At 37.7% G+C, this 16,373-nt stretch overlaps 1 protein-coding gene across 1 annotated transcript in view; it reads right to left on the bottom strand.

Moving 5' to 3' along the window:
* LOC150091336 (mitogen-activated protein kinase kinase kinase 4-like) overlaps positions 1-16,373 on the bottom strand; it is a 350,375-nt gene that overhangs the window by 253,789 nt on the left and 80,213 nt on the right. The window contains exon 7 of the mRNA XM_090390030.1: positions 10,538-10,690. Coding sequence (XP_090246156.1) covers positions 10,538-10,690 — 153 coding nt within the window. The remainder of the gene's footprint in view (positions 1-10,537; positions 10,691-16,373) is intronic.

Raw genomic sequence — 16,373 nt, 5'->3', positions numbered from 1 at the left:
CTAAGCTGTCCAAACTGGATACATTATAGCCTGAAACCTCAAGACAATAGTAATAGAGGCATGTGATGCAAGAAAGCAAGCATATGAGCTTATGCAGCATCAGCCCAAGAATCCCATCAGAATTCAGAATGCTCAACCCATTCAAGGCCTTATACACCTCAATTAGATCATCTTGCTGGTGCGTAGTCTCCAGCCACTGAAATCTGCAGAACTTAAGCCTCTCTTGGTAAGAGGACCCCTTTGTTTCCCTCACCAATCTTGTTGCCCTTCTCTGCACCTTCTCTGTCTCAACATAAAACTCACAACAGTTGGGGCAATGCCCAGGCCATCAAGGTATCTCACTGAACTTGTCAGGCCAGCAGAGGGACACACTGCTAAATATGCTGCTAGAATAATCATTAAGATAAGCATCATCAAAATTACAAAAATTAAAAGAAACAAAATTAGCAAAGAAATTATATCATTATAGCAAGCAGTTTCATAAAAAAACAAGAGGATGAATACAGATGAGCTGTAACTGAAGAATATTATAAACTAATTTATTCTAGAAGTAAGAATGCAGCATAAGAAAAATGTGGCAAAAGCATTTAAAATTAGATTAAAATGAAGTTTAACTTTATTTTAATCTAGTTTTAAAAGAAAAACTCAGAGTAATAATAATATTTCTCGGATAATACTTCCTGATAGGAAGTATTATCCGGCTGAGTTATACAGGAATGAAGGAAAAATATAAGATGGAAAAGTTTGCTGATGAAATTACAACTAAAAAAAAAAAAAAAAAAAGAATGAAATAGAGAGTTCTCTAATAAAGGAGCAATGGAAACTAATGAAAAAAAAAAGAATAATAATTGCCAGAGACGGAACCATCAATGTAGGAAACTACAATTATATCCATAGAATTATCTTTGAGAAAATTTGGAGACAGAGTAAAACTAAAATTATGGTTTTCTTGTTTCTATTAGTATTAGCCTGTGGTTTCCTTGCACTATACTGCAAGGAAGCCATAGGCTTTTGCTGCACTGCCAAAAAAAAAAAATAAATAAATGAATAAATAAAATAAACTGTGCTTCCCTCCTCATGTAGTTAACTATTCAGTTATCAACAATTCACTGCTAAAAGAAAAAACTTCCTACAACCTAGTTTAACCCTCTTCCCCTGTAATTTGAATTTATCACACCTAGTTCTAGAATTCTTTACAGCAGTCAAAATTCTGCTTCAGTCATTTTACTAACCTATCTTAGAGAATTATATACTTCAATCAAGTACCCTCTAAGGTGCCAGATTGCCAAGCTCTGTAGCCTAAATAATCAAAGTCTTTCATACAACAGTCATCCTTTTGGAAATCTCACCATGTGAGCTGTTCAATGTCTTTTTTTTTTTTTTTTTTTTTTTTTTCAGATGAGGTCTCAATACCTGGACAGAGATCCCAAATACGGTCTTACAATTGCCTTATATAGTGGGATTATGACCTCCTTATCTCTATAGGATATTATTCAATAGGACACCATGGGCTTTCTTGGTTGCCTATTTATACTGCTCAGAGAACTTCATATCTGCCCATATCTAACTCTCCCACATCCCTTCCTTCCTCTACTGTTTTTAATTCAATCCCACAAAGCGTATAAGTTGCTATTCCCCAAGTTTAAAACCTTGCATACTGCTGCATTAAAATACAGTTGCCACTTTTCTGAGCATTGCTTGTTCAAGTTATCCTGAAGGAGCACTTCTTAGCACTGATTAATAATGATTCTCCCAATCTTTACATTGTCTGCAAATTTTTACATCATACCCGCTATCCATTCGCCAATGTTGTTTATGAAAATCAGAAACAAAAAAGTGGTCCAAGAACCAATCCTAAGGGCAGCCCCACTTCTGACATTAACACCAATATGAAGAATATCTATTAATCACAACCCTCTTCCCTTCTGCTCTGCAGCCATCCTGTGATCCATCTTAGAATCTTTCCAGTAATCCCAACAAGTTCCAGAGTATACAGTAACCTCTCATGAGGGAATGCATCAAATGCCTTGCTAAATTCCAAATAAAGCTATGTTGAAATTGTTCCCTATATTCAACTCATGAGTAACTATATCAAAATAGCTCACCAAGTTAGTTAAACATGATTTTCCTGTAACAAAACATGTTATGTCTTTCAGAACGCTATTTCAAAATGTCCCTGGATTGAACTCTTAATTATTACCTCCAAGATTTTGCCCACCACTGAAGTCAGACTAACCAAGCTGTAGTTACCAATTTCACTCTTGGAACCACCTTTATGTGTTGGCACTTCTCCAATCCAAAGGAATCTCTCCTGGGTCTGATGATGTCTTCATGATTAACCTCAATGGATCAATGGACTCTGGCTGCCTTCCTCAAAATTACTGGGTACGTGCCATCAACTCCAAGAGGCTTACTTGCCTTTAGGTGCTTGAAAATTTTTCTAATAAACAGTCATCTGTAATTTTGAAATCACTAATTTCACATGTCTGTCTCACTCACACAGTCTCTCCTCAATACGAAGGGTCTTTTATCAGTAAAGAACAATGGGAAATACCTATTTAATTCATCAGCAACATCAGCTGGATTACCTCTTCCACACCCAGTCCACAAAGGGTCCCTGAGCTGATTAGTTTTCTTCTTTGTATTTATATACATGAACAATTCCTCATTCCCATCTTTGCACTCTGAGCCAGTGCTTTCTCATACTCTCCCCTGGTCTCCTTAACCTTTTCTGTGGTAGACTACAGATTAATTAATAGCTGTTGTAAGCCTCTGTGGAATAAGTTTTCATCACTCTGTAACTTTCCCATGTTATCTTTTTCAGCTGTATTGGACTGGCCAGCTCCATATCCATCTATCCCAGCAATCCCTCATGCAATATTTTCTTAATGGTATATATGCATTCATGGCTTCTGTGATTATTGCTTTAAAGGCATTCTATAATTCTATTGTATTTGTCCTCCCTCTGCAATCCTCCCAATTCGTAGATTCCATGTGACACCTTAAACTGCCATAGTCCCCTATTGTGAAATTTGCCTTTAACTTTAACTACTGCAACATCTTTCTTCATCTTCAAACAACAACTTCGTCATCACTACTGGTCAATGGTTCCTGTATTGTAAGCCCTATGATGCCATCTGATTCACGTGTGATGATAACATCTAGACCAGCCTTTCTCATTCTCATTACCATGGAAGAATCCTTGAAATAATTTTCAGGTCTCAGGGAACACTTTTATAGAAATTATTATATCTACAGCTCACAGTACATTAACATGATCAGTATGTAGATATAATAATCCAATAATAATTGTCAATGCTCTTTTGAGTAAAGAATGATATTTTTCTGTGGATTTGTTTATTTTGGCCAACTTATTAGCCTACTCCTTTTGTGTGGTTCCCCTCCCCACAAAGGATATCACCTCTAATGCAAGTCAGTAGTGTAGGTAGAGGAAACTTCAGGTTTTTCCATTTTTTTAAAATTTCCTACTTGATTCTTTTACTTTATCTGAGTAGGCCTAAAAGTCTTATCACAAATTTATACTATACAAATGCTAGTGAGGTATGGTATGTGCAAAAGTACTTTTTTCTCTATTTAAAACTAAAAATGGCTTTTTAGTCAACCTTTCTTGAAAAAAAAAAACAAACAGATGGTTAAGCTTAGCTTACCTTTCTTGAAATTAATCTTTCTTTCCTTTTCATAAATTTTAAAAACTCATAAGGCAAACATAATAAATTTCTATCATATAATCGGCTTAAGCTGAAATGGGATTTAATTTTTCTAAAGGCTCAGCATATTTAATTTAAATAAAAGTTGTAAATTGATTTTAATTAATGTTATTTACAATGTGAAAATTTATTGACAATGTTGAATAGTAAAGCTACTAAAACCCTAAGCCAGAGCAATATGAATAAAAATACAGCCTAAGATAATTTCATACAAGACTTTAGAAAAACATTTCCTTACTGATGACATCAGGCTATACAAGTGAAAATTCTCAAAAACTGAGAATGGACTCAACCAAATGAGCACGGTCCTACTGCACACTGCCATACAGGGATGAAAGACCTCTGGCTGGTGGCACCCCAACCCAAAACACAATGTCACACGGGCTGAAAGACTTCTAATGAAATTGCCAATGAGGCTGCTCAGTCACTGTCCATCACTGCAAGCGCTAGCATGCGAAGTTCAGAAAACAATGTTTATTTTTTTTTTCAATCACGATCGTTCGCAGAACCCCTAGTGACATTGCACAGAACCCGGTTGAGAAACCCTGGTCTAGACTATTTCCAGTTCTAGTACTTTCTATAATATGCCAGTATAAATAACAACCTAGTTTATTTAAAAATTGTTTCCCATGGTTAACACCATGGAAAACAAATTTTGGTGAGTCCCACCCCCCACACTTCTCCCAATAAATTAGTTGCCGATTGAAATCACCTATTCACAGTTGCTTGCCAATTCCATTTGTATGTGGATGAAATGGGCAACTTCTGTGAAATTGTGAAGTGTGATGAAAGTCTTTTCATCATACTCTTCACAATCCTCTGGTTTGTAGATTACTCCCACTCTCATTTTACCTTTGCTTAAAACCAACTCACACCACACAGATTCTTTGCTGGGAGGTGAGACTTTTGACTCAGCAAAAGTCTCCTTTTGTGCTTTGATAAGAAGCATGATGCCACTACACTTTGTATCTTTCATAAATACATTATACATAACATAGAGGAACTATGTATAAGTATAGTGCGAAAGCATCAATAATCATAGTGGAACTTGTAATCACCACATTTCTGTTAGACCTATTATGTCAGCATTAGTTGTCCTAACCAGAAGTCCAAATTCACCCATTTTATTGAAAATACACCTGACATTACTGCAGACATATTTGAGACTAAGAATTCTTCTAAAGTTTACTACATTGACATAACCCCTGCAGTTATTAAGGCTTGCTTCCCTAGCTTTATCTTCCCACTCATTTGAAACACTGCCATATTGTTTGAAATCTTGCCAACATCAGCTATTGTGGCAACCATCAAGAATTCTTGAGAAATGTGTAAGCATAACTTTGGCCCATAATCTCAGATATACAAGTGTCTATATTACTCTTCTCCCCCTCCTCTCAACTAGCAGTTCCTTGAACCCTTAGGGAATCCCCAGTGACAGTGGCAAAACTCTTGCTGAATCTTTGTTCAAATGAATACAGTCTATAAAACAGATTCCTTCTACCTACAAGTGTGGGCCATGCTAATAAACTCCTGCCTCCACCCAAAGCTTCAGTCCCTCAAGTCTTGAAGTAATCCATAAGGCTTTCAGCATATAATCCCTCCTATCGTGTCTGGGCAGAATTGCAGACACATACACACTGTGATTCGTGGCATTTTTTTTTAACATGGTTCTATATTTATCCAACGAATCTTCAGGACATGTTTGTTTAATATCATTAATCCCCACATGAATAATAATGCTCTCTTTGCCTCCTTAAAATCTGACCATCAATCTGTTGGTAACATCAACAATTACTACTTCCAGCAAACACACTCTAGTTTTGGTCCACCCATTTTTATTACAAAAAATGCTACCCATTTCCCTAATAACAGTCTCCCAATAAACCAATCTTCTTGAACCAGATGCATGTAGTTACTATTCTGTTCTAGGATCTGAATTGAGGGTGCATCACTTTGCAGGTCACAAGATAGAGCCCTTGATGAACTCCTAGTTATTTGTTTTCAGGCAAGCACCTGTTTCTTCAGCAACTCCAATTTTTCTAGTAATGTATTTAAGTTTTAATTTTAGATCTGTATACTCCTTACATCTGGTACAAAGAAAAGAAAAGAATCATCAGTTGAGCTTTGTTTGGATACTAGACCGATCTTAAAATACATGATACAGGTTATACAAGCAACAAATTCATGACTTGCACTGCGAATGCATGTGGGCGTTTCTATCTGAAGTCATAGCATTCTTGGATGATGTACTGAAAGTGGATCTTGTAGCAACTATTATTTAGGTAAATTTTGAACTTAAGAAAGATTACAAAATTTTAAATTTACAATATGTTACAGAATTTAAATTAACAAAGTGTTATAGAAGTTGAACTGTTACCAAAATTTTATCCACTGGTGACATTAAAATTAAGCTACTGATGTTACCAGAAATAATTTAACTTAACAGATATATATTTTAGAAAAGTTAAGAATTAAAAATTTACATAATATTTTAGAAATTAATTTCACAAAATAACTGAAATAAAATTTACAGAAATTAAAGTAAAACAAATTTTAAACAAAAATTTGGACCCCCCTCCTTATATACAGGGTGTCTCCAAAATATTGGTACAAATGTTTAGGGGAGGTAGGTAACACCTAAAGGAATGTGAATCGCATAGGAACCCATAACCGGAAATGTCACCATAAGTCGGTACACTGCACTGTTCATCAGTTTGCGAGAGGGAAAATTTCTGGTTTACTCATTCAAGCAGTAGTCGCCGCATGAAGAGCATGCATCAATATACGAACTGTGAGCTGGCAGACATGCACCTAGCATATGGATTAGCAGAGGGCAATGGACGAACCACTCAACGAATTTATGGAGAACACTTCCCAGACAGACATGTACAGGACCACCGTTTGTTTGCGTGTGTGCATCAAAATTTGTGCGATTATGGGTCAATTAGAGGTAACAGGAGTAGTGCAGGCAGACCACATTCAACGCGAACTCCCGCCATGGAAGAAAGTGTGTTGAATGCTGTCCAGAATAATCCTACTACCAACACACGTGCCGTTGCCTCTGCCTAAGGAGTGTTCGCTGCAGCGTACATGGGAGAAATCCCAGGTGCCGCCTGACATGAACATACCTTATGCAGTGTACAGCGTGTCTGGCACGACGATTCCTTACACCCCTTTAATCTCCAAAGGGTTCAGTTACTGCTCCCCCAAGATCATCCTGAATGTGTGGCTTTTGCACAGTAGTTTCTCCAAGAAAGTGTTAAAGACTTGAATTTTCCAGCCTATGTTTTGTTCACGGATGAGGCTTATTTCACTCGGGAAGGCTTATTCAATCAGCACAATGCTCATGTGTAGACTCACGACAACCCACACGGTGTGCACCCCATGCGGAATAAATAAATAAATTCACAATAAATGTGTGGGCAGGTATGGTCGGTGACTGCTTAGTCGGCCCATGCCTGTTACCATCCCGCATGAACTCCGCTAAATATCGGATCTTTCTTGAACAAGTTCTACCAGGGTTACTTGACGATGTTCCAGCAAATGTGAGATGCAACATTTGTTTCAACATGACGGGGCACCTGCCCATTATGGAAGGTGTGTTCTTGACCATTTCAACAGGCGTTTTGGGCATCGATGGATTGGTTGTGGTGGACCCGTTGCCTGGCCCCCACGCTCACCTGATTTCTCGAGCCTTGATTTCTTTCTGTGGGGGCGGCCCTCAAATCTATCGTGTATGAATCTCCTGTGGAGACGGAAATGGATCTCATGGCGAGACTCGTCTGCACTGCTGCTGCTACTGTCAAAGAAACTCCAGGTGTGTTGGACCGTGTCCGCCAATCCATGCTGCGTCGGTGTCACACATGCATCACGTCTCATGGTGGAACCTTCGAGCATCTGTTGTAACATTATGAAATGCATCTATCTCGTACTACGTTGTTAATATTATGTCAAATAAATGTTTGCCACTAATTACTGTCTTGTGTTATTTCTGCTTCTTGTGCCTCTGCTACTACTTTCCCCTGATGTTTCCGGTTATGGGTTCCTATGCGATTCACATTCCTTTAGATGTTACCTACCTCCCCTAAACGTTTGTACCAATATTTTTGAGACCCCCTGTATAAACCTTGGGGCTATCTTGAGAGTTATGTTGAGAGAATGCAGAGGGAATTTTTTAAAGCAATAATAGAAGCCATGAACACACATATACCATAAGAAAATATAGCACCAGGAGGATGCCAAGATGGATGAATACAGAGCTGGCCAGTTTAATAAGGTAGAAAAAGATGGTATGAAAAAGTTAGTGATGAAAAATACTGAAGCCTACAACAGCTACAGGTTGATCTGTAATAGTACCAGAGGTACTATTAAGGTGAGACTGGCACTGGCTAAGAAACCAAAGAAAATGGATAAGGAATTTTTCATGTATATGTAAATAGAAAGATAAAGAAAATTAATCAGATCAAACCCTTGTGTGATGAGTATTTCAAATCTCTGATAACCCAGATGTTCTTGATGAGTTGAATGGGATTGATCTTTACAGAAGAAAGACCCTTCGTGGTGAGAAAAGACTGTATGAGTGAGGTTGAGATGAGATACATGAAATTAGTAATTTAAAAATTATGGATGATTATTCATTAGAAAAATTTCAAGTTTAAATGCAAAACTTTTGAGCCTAATCATCTGAAATTGATTGCATATACATGGAAATTGGGAAGGAGACATAAAACAATGCATTGAATCACTAAGGTTATTTATAAGGGAATCGGTGGACTACGGGGAGATTCCTGTGTACTGTGGAAGTGCCAATATAATGCCAATACACAATGGCAGTTCTAAGAGTAAATTAGGAAATGCTTGAAGGCAATTATTAAAGAGTGCAATCCAAGAATCCAAGGACATTTAGACAGAAATGGCTTTCTAAAGGACACACAACATAGTTCTGTTAAGGGAAAATCATGTTTAACAAACCTGGTTAGCCATCTTCACACAGATGTTCCTAAGATATCTGAGGCTTCTGCATAGTTCATTTGAATTTCAGTTATTGTATAAACTGGAACATTAGAATTAGTAGAGGCATATGATACAAGAAAGCAAGCTAATGGCGCATCAGCCAAAAAAAAAAAAAAAAAACCAGCTCCCATTTCACCATCCATTCTTTCAAATACATGTCCAGCTCAGCTTTAAATTTATTTAGCTATCAACTTCCACAACAAAAGATGGAAATCTGTTCCACCAATCAACTACTCGCTGGCTAAAGGCAAACTTCTGCACATCTATCCTACAACTGTCTTTCCTCAATTTGAAGCTATGCCCTCTCAGGTGATTATTCTGAGCAAGAGGAAGAATCCCATCAGCACTGAGCATGCTCAAACCATTCAAGGCTTTACACACCTCAATCAGATCACCTCGCAGATGCCTAGTCTCCAGACACTGTAATCTGCAAAACTTAAGCCTTTCTTCTTAAGAGCAACCCGTCGTTCCATTCACTAATCTTGTTGCCCTTCTCTGTACTCATTCCAACAGCTCTACATCCTTCTTAAAATGAGGCCTCCAGACCTGTATACAGTACTCAAGGTGTGGCCTGACCATTGCCTTATACAAGGGGATAATCACCTCCTTATTCTGGCACCTCCGTAGCCAGGAGCAGTAGTGTGTAGCAAATGCTTCTTGATTAGACCGCGGTTCAAGACTGTGACCACCAAATACGGAAGATGCGGAAAGGTCAGGGAATGACCACTGCATATCCACGGAGCAATATGGCCTTAGTTGCTAATGCTCCTAAAAACCAAACAACAACAACCTCCTTATCCCTGCTAGAAAAATTCCTGTATATCATTCACAAGACACGATGAGCTACTCTTGCAGACTGTCTGCACTGCTCAGAAAACTTCCTATATGCCTGCACAATTACCCCCAGGTCCTTTTCATCCTCCTACCACTGTCAGTGCAGTACCACAGAGTTGATACGTTGCTCTGGGGTTACTACTTCCCATACGTAGTACTTTATATTTGTCAATGATAAACTTCATTTGTCACCACTAAGCCCATCTGCTCAACCTTTCTAGATCCTGTTCCAGCAGCATACTGTCATTAGTGCCCTTAACAACCCTGCCACCCTTGTACTGTTTGCAAACTTGGATATTAAGCTTGATATACCATCATCAATATCATTTATAAATACAAAAAACAACAACAAAAAACAACAAAAGCTAAATACAAAATACATTTTCTCTTCAATTTTTTTACTAAATAAAAACATTGTGAAGAGAAAAGAAAGCATTTAACTCACAGACCAGAAATTCCTGAAAAAAAATTTAATTTCAAATGTATATATATCATTCCTTCAAAAAAATTAATTTTATTTTTCTGTATCCCCTATATGGTTTTGCCACTTATCACTCATTTGCAGAGAGAGAGAGAGAGAGAGAGAGAGAGAGAGAGAGAGAGAGAGAGAGAGAGAGATCTGTATTCAAATGCCATCAGATTGGAGGAATTCCTAAACTTCTCTTCAATCAGGGCTGCAGTTGGCTGTTTCAAGCAACAAGGGTTCCCTGAGTTACTACAGTGTCTTTCAGCCACCACCACACAACATGAAAATGAGCAAGTGAACACACACCCATACAAAAAAATATACGCAGCACAATTTTTCCTCTATATTTTTTTTTTCATACATGTCCTTTAGAGATGTCAAATGTAAGTAATTTTTAACCCCAATAAATACAAAATATCTTAAGAAATAATAACCACGTTTATTTTGTTAATCACTATCTCATTTTGGTTAATCCAAAATGCTATTTTATTTTTACCTCTAACATCATTTTTAGATCCTCATCAAATGTATCCAGTTCAGCTTCAATTACATCGCTTCCTCCTTCACCCAAAACTGCTTGAGCCAAGTTGAAATACTGTTGTCTGATCTGGATACCAGCTCTCAGTACTTCTTTACATTCCTTGATAAGCTGTGAAGAAACCCATGAAATTTTTTGTAATCATTTTGTCACTTTATATAAAATATACAATAAACATCTGATACCATCAAGTTATCTCAATGGTAAACAGATTCAATATCATATTAGACTTCAAATATGAATTATCTCTCTATACATTAAAAACGTTTTCCTCCTAGTGATATTTATTCGAGCCAATGGGAGAAGAAAGTGAGGCAATTACGTCACTGCAAATGCAATTAATTATTGACAACTGCCTCCATAATGTTCACCAACCTCATGCACACGTTTCGCTGTCTAACGGTTTGATGTTCCATTGTAACGTTTTTTGTATATTAATAAATATTGTGTACTGTATTTGTAAATGGTTTAGTATTTTGTAAATATTTTAAATATTAGTATAGTTTGTAATATTTCAGTTAAATATTTTAGTCCTGCTCTTTCGGATGCAACAATACTCCTCATGCATTATAGGAACCCAAAGCAAAAGGCCTTTTCTTAAGTGACCTATGTGAATGCAAGTAAATAATTACCTAGTGATATTTATTCGACATTGAAAATGTCGTGCACTACAAATGCACAGGTAAATAATTATATAGGTCATTTCCTGATTAGATGTCAATCACAGCGACATATTGTTTTTTTTTGTCTGGAGGCATGGGGGTCTCCCCCAACTCCACGTTTTTACTCTATGTAGAATACAATACTCTGCATAAGGCCAGGATGCATGTTAGTGTGTGTTTTGTGAAGTACAGTGGATTCCGGTTATTTGGGGCAAATCTTAAAAAACAGGAACCAATCAAGAAAATAGCTAGGATTTACTTTGCTTAATTGGGACAGCATGCCGTTTAATCGGGGCAGGAGACCGCAGCACTGGAGATTACCCTACAATTGTCTCCGACGGTACCACGTGGTTCGGTCGAAATTCTGGAGGTCACAACCATAAAACAATTAGCCATCACCAGTTTATTGGGCTTTTCTGTTAGTAAAATCTATCATAAACAGACAGTAAACTCGATCTTACTGAATTTGCGATAACACCGACAGCTGGAATTCTGTGAGTTATTATGGTGAAATATGTTTACACTTCTATGAAATCTTCAATCATATAAAAAAATTAATTTTCAGATCTTCTCTTCATTCCTATTTTTAAAGTTCTGTAACTCGTTACTCCATTCTCACTTGCGCATATGTGTTACTTGCAATTTGTGTGCCGTGTTCTTTGTTATTGATTGCTTATCTTTTTACTGTTTTAAATTTTAACCCCCACCCAAAAATGTCAGTGAACAGAAATGTCAACTAGTTCGTATGTACATATTACGGTACGTATTAATTATTCCGATTATCACGTATATTCTTCCGATTATCACGTATATTCTTCCGATTATCACGTATCGTTTAATTTTTTAATTGGTAAGGTAATAAAGGGTAAATTTGTGCTTAATACTGTATATCTTTGCTTTTATAGCCTGTGGATAATATTCCTCCTATTTTCGCTAATTAGAATCGCTGTTTAATAGAATTAAAATTCAATTCACAAACGTGATTGTAATGACCGGCACTTACTGCACATCGTATAGTGTATGGTACTTTACTATGTTGAATTCATCATAACGTGATTTGATTGTACAGTGACCTAATTGTAAAGGGGGAGGGATTACATTGTGTTTTCAACTATTTACGTGAAACTTCGGATAATTGGGGCAGCCACTTAATCGGGCCAAAATGCACTAGTTCCGATGTGTCCCAAATAACTGGAATGGACTGTATTAGCGTGGGCTGTGTACTTGTGTTGTTCCTCTGGCCACTTAGCCTGGGGGGGGGGGGGCTGTGGAGAGCCACTAACAACTGCAGTTTCCATCACTGCCATGGGGAAGTGGGCCAGGACACATTAGGAGAGAAGAAAGCTCTGGTGGGGTGAACCCTGGGATAGCCTAGGCATCCATAGAGAACACACAAAAAAAGGGGGGGGGGGAATTTTTATTGGAAAGGAGATAATGTGGAAATAGGAAGAGGGTGGGATAAAAGGGGTAGAGAACAGAGAGGGCAGTGTTGAGACACCTGATTTAAAAGGGGGAAGACAGTATGGGGATCCCTGGTACAGGATGCCCATCCTGGTCCAGAGGGTGGGAGTTGAAATTGGGTGGTAGGATGAGCCACAAGGCAAAAGGGGGTAGGGGTAGGGGAAGGAGCCTAAACTACCCCAGGTAGTAGGAATAAAAGAACATAGGGAAAGAGAATCCTATGGTGGAGTGTGCTTTTTGCAGCTCTGTCCCACACTGGCTTGGCGGTTACCCTAAAGGCCAGTGTCAGCATGCCACACCACAGCTAGGGAAAACTACAGCATGGTGTCAGCTTGGATAACCATGAGGCCCCTGAGGGCCTGCATAGCCATCAATCTGTCCAGTGAAGAGGCTAAGACAGCACAGGCAATTAATAATAACTTTCGTTCACTCAACATTCACACAATTTTACTTTTTATAGTTTTTTCTTACACTTTCTATTTTTTTTTATATATTAGATTAGATATCGATCAGTGCATTTCGACAAGTGTGTCTTTTACGTAGAAAAGATATGACTTATTCTGTCTACCTCTACATATTATGTAGAAAAGTGTGCACAGGGGTTGGCGAGCAAAGCGAGCAGAGCCCCCTAGTAATTATTATTAAAACTTATTCTGGTTTGTATTAAACACAGGTTATAAATAGTATAATAAATGAAATACGTAAAACTTTTGTATTTATTTTGTTTTAATGTGATTAATTTAACACATTTTTTAATAAACAAAAACAAAAAAAAAAAAAGAAGGAAAATAAAATATACATTTTTATTATTATAACAAAAAAGGTTCATGACGAGAATTACAGCATACATAGATAAATAAAAGTAGTTATAATACGAGTTTTATTTTTTTTAAACACCATATAATAAATTAGGAGGGATCTTAAAACTTTATATATATGAAAGTATCTAAAAAATTATGGTTTATTTCAAATTAATTTCATTTGGCCATTGCCCAAAAGGGTTGCCCACATGGTTTACAAATTAATCATGACTTTACATACATATTGAATTATTGACGACAGCTAGATTTTTCAGTGCCACAGTCACAATCGGCTGTGTGATTTTCATGGCAGTAGAGCTCAAACCCACAACCTCCTTATTTGAGGCCAAGCACATTAATTGACCTGTATGATAATTTGACCAGACTCTTTGGATCGAACCTGTATGATAATTATTATTTTAACAGTCCTTGGGAACTACCCAAATCCATATCTATATAGAAGCATATTTCATGGGCCAATATGTATGTATGTATGCAGACCAAAAAACATTAGCATTAGTAGAGGCATTTGATGCAAGAAAGCAAGCTTATGCAGCATCAGCCAAAAAAAAAAAAAATAAATAAATAAAAAATAACCACTTCCACTTCACCCCTCTGTTCGTTTGAAATACCTGTCCAGCTGAGCCTTAAACTTATTTCGGCTATCAACTTCCACGACAAGGGATGGAAGTTTATTCCACCAACCAACCACCCGCTGGCTAAAGGCAAATTTCCTCACGTCTATCCTACATCTGTCTTTTCTCAATTTGAATTTATGCCCTCTCAGGTGATTATTCTGAGCAAGAGGAAGAATCCCATCAGCATTGAGCATGCTCAAACCATTCAAGGCTTTATACACCTCTATCAGATCACCTCGCCGGTGCCTAGTCTCCAGACACTGTAATTTGCAAAACTTAAGCCTTTCTTCGTAAGAGCACCCCTTTGTTCCATTCACTAATCTTGTTGCCATTCTCTGTACTCATTCCAGCATCTCTACATCCTTCTTGAAATGAGGCCTCCGACCTGTATACAGTACTCTAGGTGTGGTCTGACCATTGCCTTATACAAGGGAATAATCACCTCCTTATCCCTGCTAGAAAAATTCCTATATATCATCGACAATACACCATGAGCTACTCTTGCAGCCCGTCTGCACTGCTCAGAAAACTTCATATCTGCCTGCACAACCACCCCCAAGTCCCTTTCATTCTCTACCACTGTCAGTGTAGTACCACAGAGTTGATACATTGCTCTGGGGTTGCTGTTTCCCATATGTAGTACTTTATATTTGTCAATGTTAAACTTCATTTGCCACCTCTCAGCCCATCTGCTCAACCTTTCCAGATCCTGTTGCAGCAGCATAGTGTCAGTTGTGTCCTTGACAACCCTGCCAACCTTCGTATCGTCTGCAAACTTGGACATTAAGCTTGATATGCCATCATCAATATCATTTATAAATACAGAAAACAATAATGGACCCAATACTGAACCCTGAGGGACTCCACTAATAACATTAGTCCACGATGAGCAGTGTCCATTGATTACCACTCTCTGTCTTCTCCCCCTCAACCACCCCTTTATCAATAGCAGCAATTTGCCTACAATGCCACACTGCTCCAATTTGTGCAGCAGTCTTCCATGTGCAACAGTATCAAAAGCCTTTCTAAGATCCAAGTATATAATATCAAAGTTATTCCCTGCATCCAGTTCTTTTGTGACTGCATCATAGTATCCAATCAAATTGGTCAGGCAAGACTTCCCCTTAACAAAACCATGCTGTGTCTGAGCAATGACTGAAGTCTTGTCTAGATGATCCTGCAATGCTTCTTTAACCAGTGCCTCCACTAATTTCCCTGGAACAGAAGTTAAACTAACAGGTCTGTAATTATCTGTCTCCCCCTTTGATCCTCCTTTGTGGATTGGGGTCACATTTGCACATCTCCAGTCCATGGGTACTTCCCCTGAGTCCAAGGAAGCTCTCATAATTATGGCTAAGGGTTTGCTTACTTCCTTTGCTGCCTCCTTTAATATAACTGGATAGATCCCATCCACCCCAGGTGCCTTTCTTGTGTTTATCTTCAACAATTTTTCCTCCACTTTACTCTCAGTTATTACAAGATTCTCTAGCTTACTGCCAGAGTTGAATACACCTCTGGCATTCCCCTCGCTGAATAACTCCTCATGTGTGAATGTCGATGCAAAATATTCATTCAGTTTGTTAGCTACCTGAGCAGGATCATCAATAGTTGACCCATTGATATCAAGTGGAGCAATCTGATTCATCCCCTTCCTTCTAGAGTTTACATAAGTAAAGAACTCTTTGCTGTTTTTCTTTGCATCCCTTGCCAAAGATTTCTCGTAATCTGGAACATGAAAAATAATTCTATTATGTTCAGCTGAGATTGAAATTGACCGCTGATAATTTAATTTAAACACATTTATACAATCACTAAAGAGTCCATCGTAAAGTGATTTGAACTGTAAAGTGGGATCCACTGTACTTGCTTGACACTGATCCACCTTCCTCTTTCTCGGCCTCTAATTTTGCTTTCAGATTCTATTTAGTTTAATCTCCCTTCTTCCATCCTTTCTACTTGTCCATACCATCCTAAGTTTGCTTCACTTATCTTTGATTGGATATTAGTTACCTAGATTTTTTCTTATTTCCCCATTTGTAAATTTGTTTTGCTACTATATCTATCAATTACTTATATTTATTTTTCTTACAACCCTTATTTCTGAATATTCTAGTTTTTGATGAAATTCTTTTATTCCTTATCCAGCTCTCAGCTCCACAGATTAAAAGAGATTTAAAAAATTATGTTATGAACAACAAATTGTGTCTTTGGCTAATTTCAATTTTGCTCCAAA

The sequence above is a fragment of the Mastigoproctus giganteus genome, chromosome 1 (assembly GCF_048544385.1).
Source record: "Mastigoproctus giganteus isolate SK-2022 chromosome 1, ASM4854438v1, whole genome shotgun sequence".
Classification (NCBI taxonomy): Eukaryota; Metazoa; Arthropoda; class Arachnida; order Uropygi; family Thelyphonidae; genus Mastigoproctus; species Mastigoproctus giganteus.
Note: the sequence above shows the minus strand (reverse complement) of the source record. Positions and strands in the feature narration are given on the sequence as shown.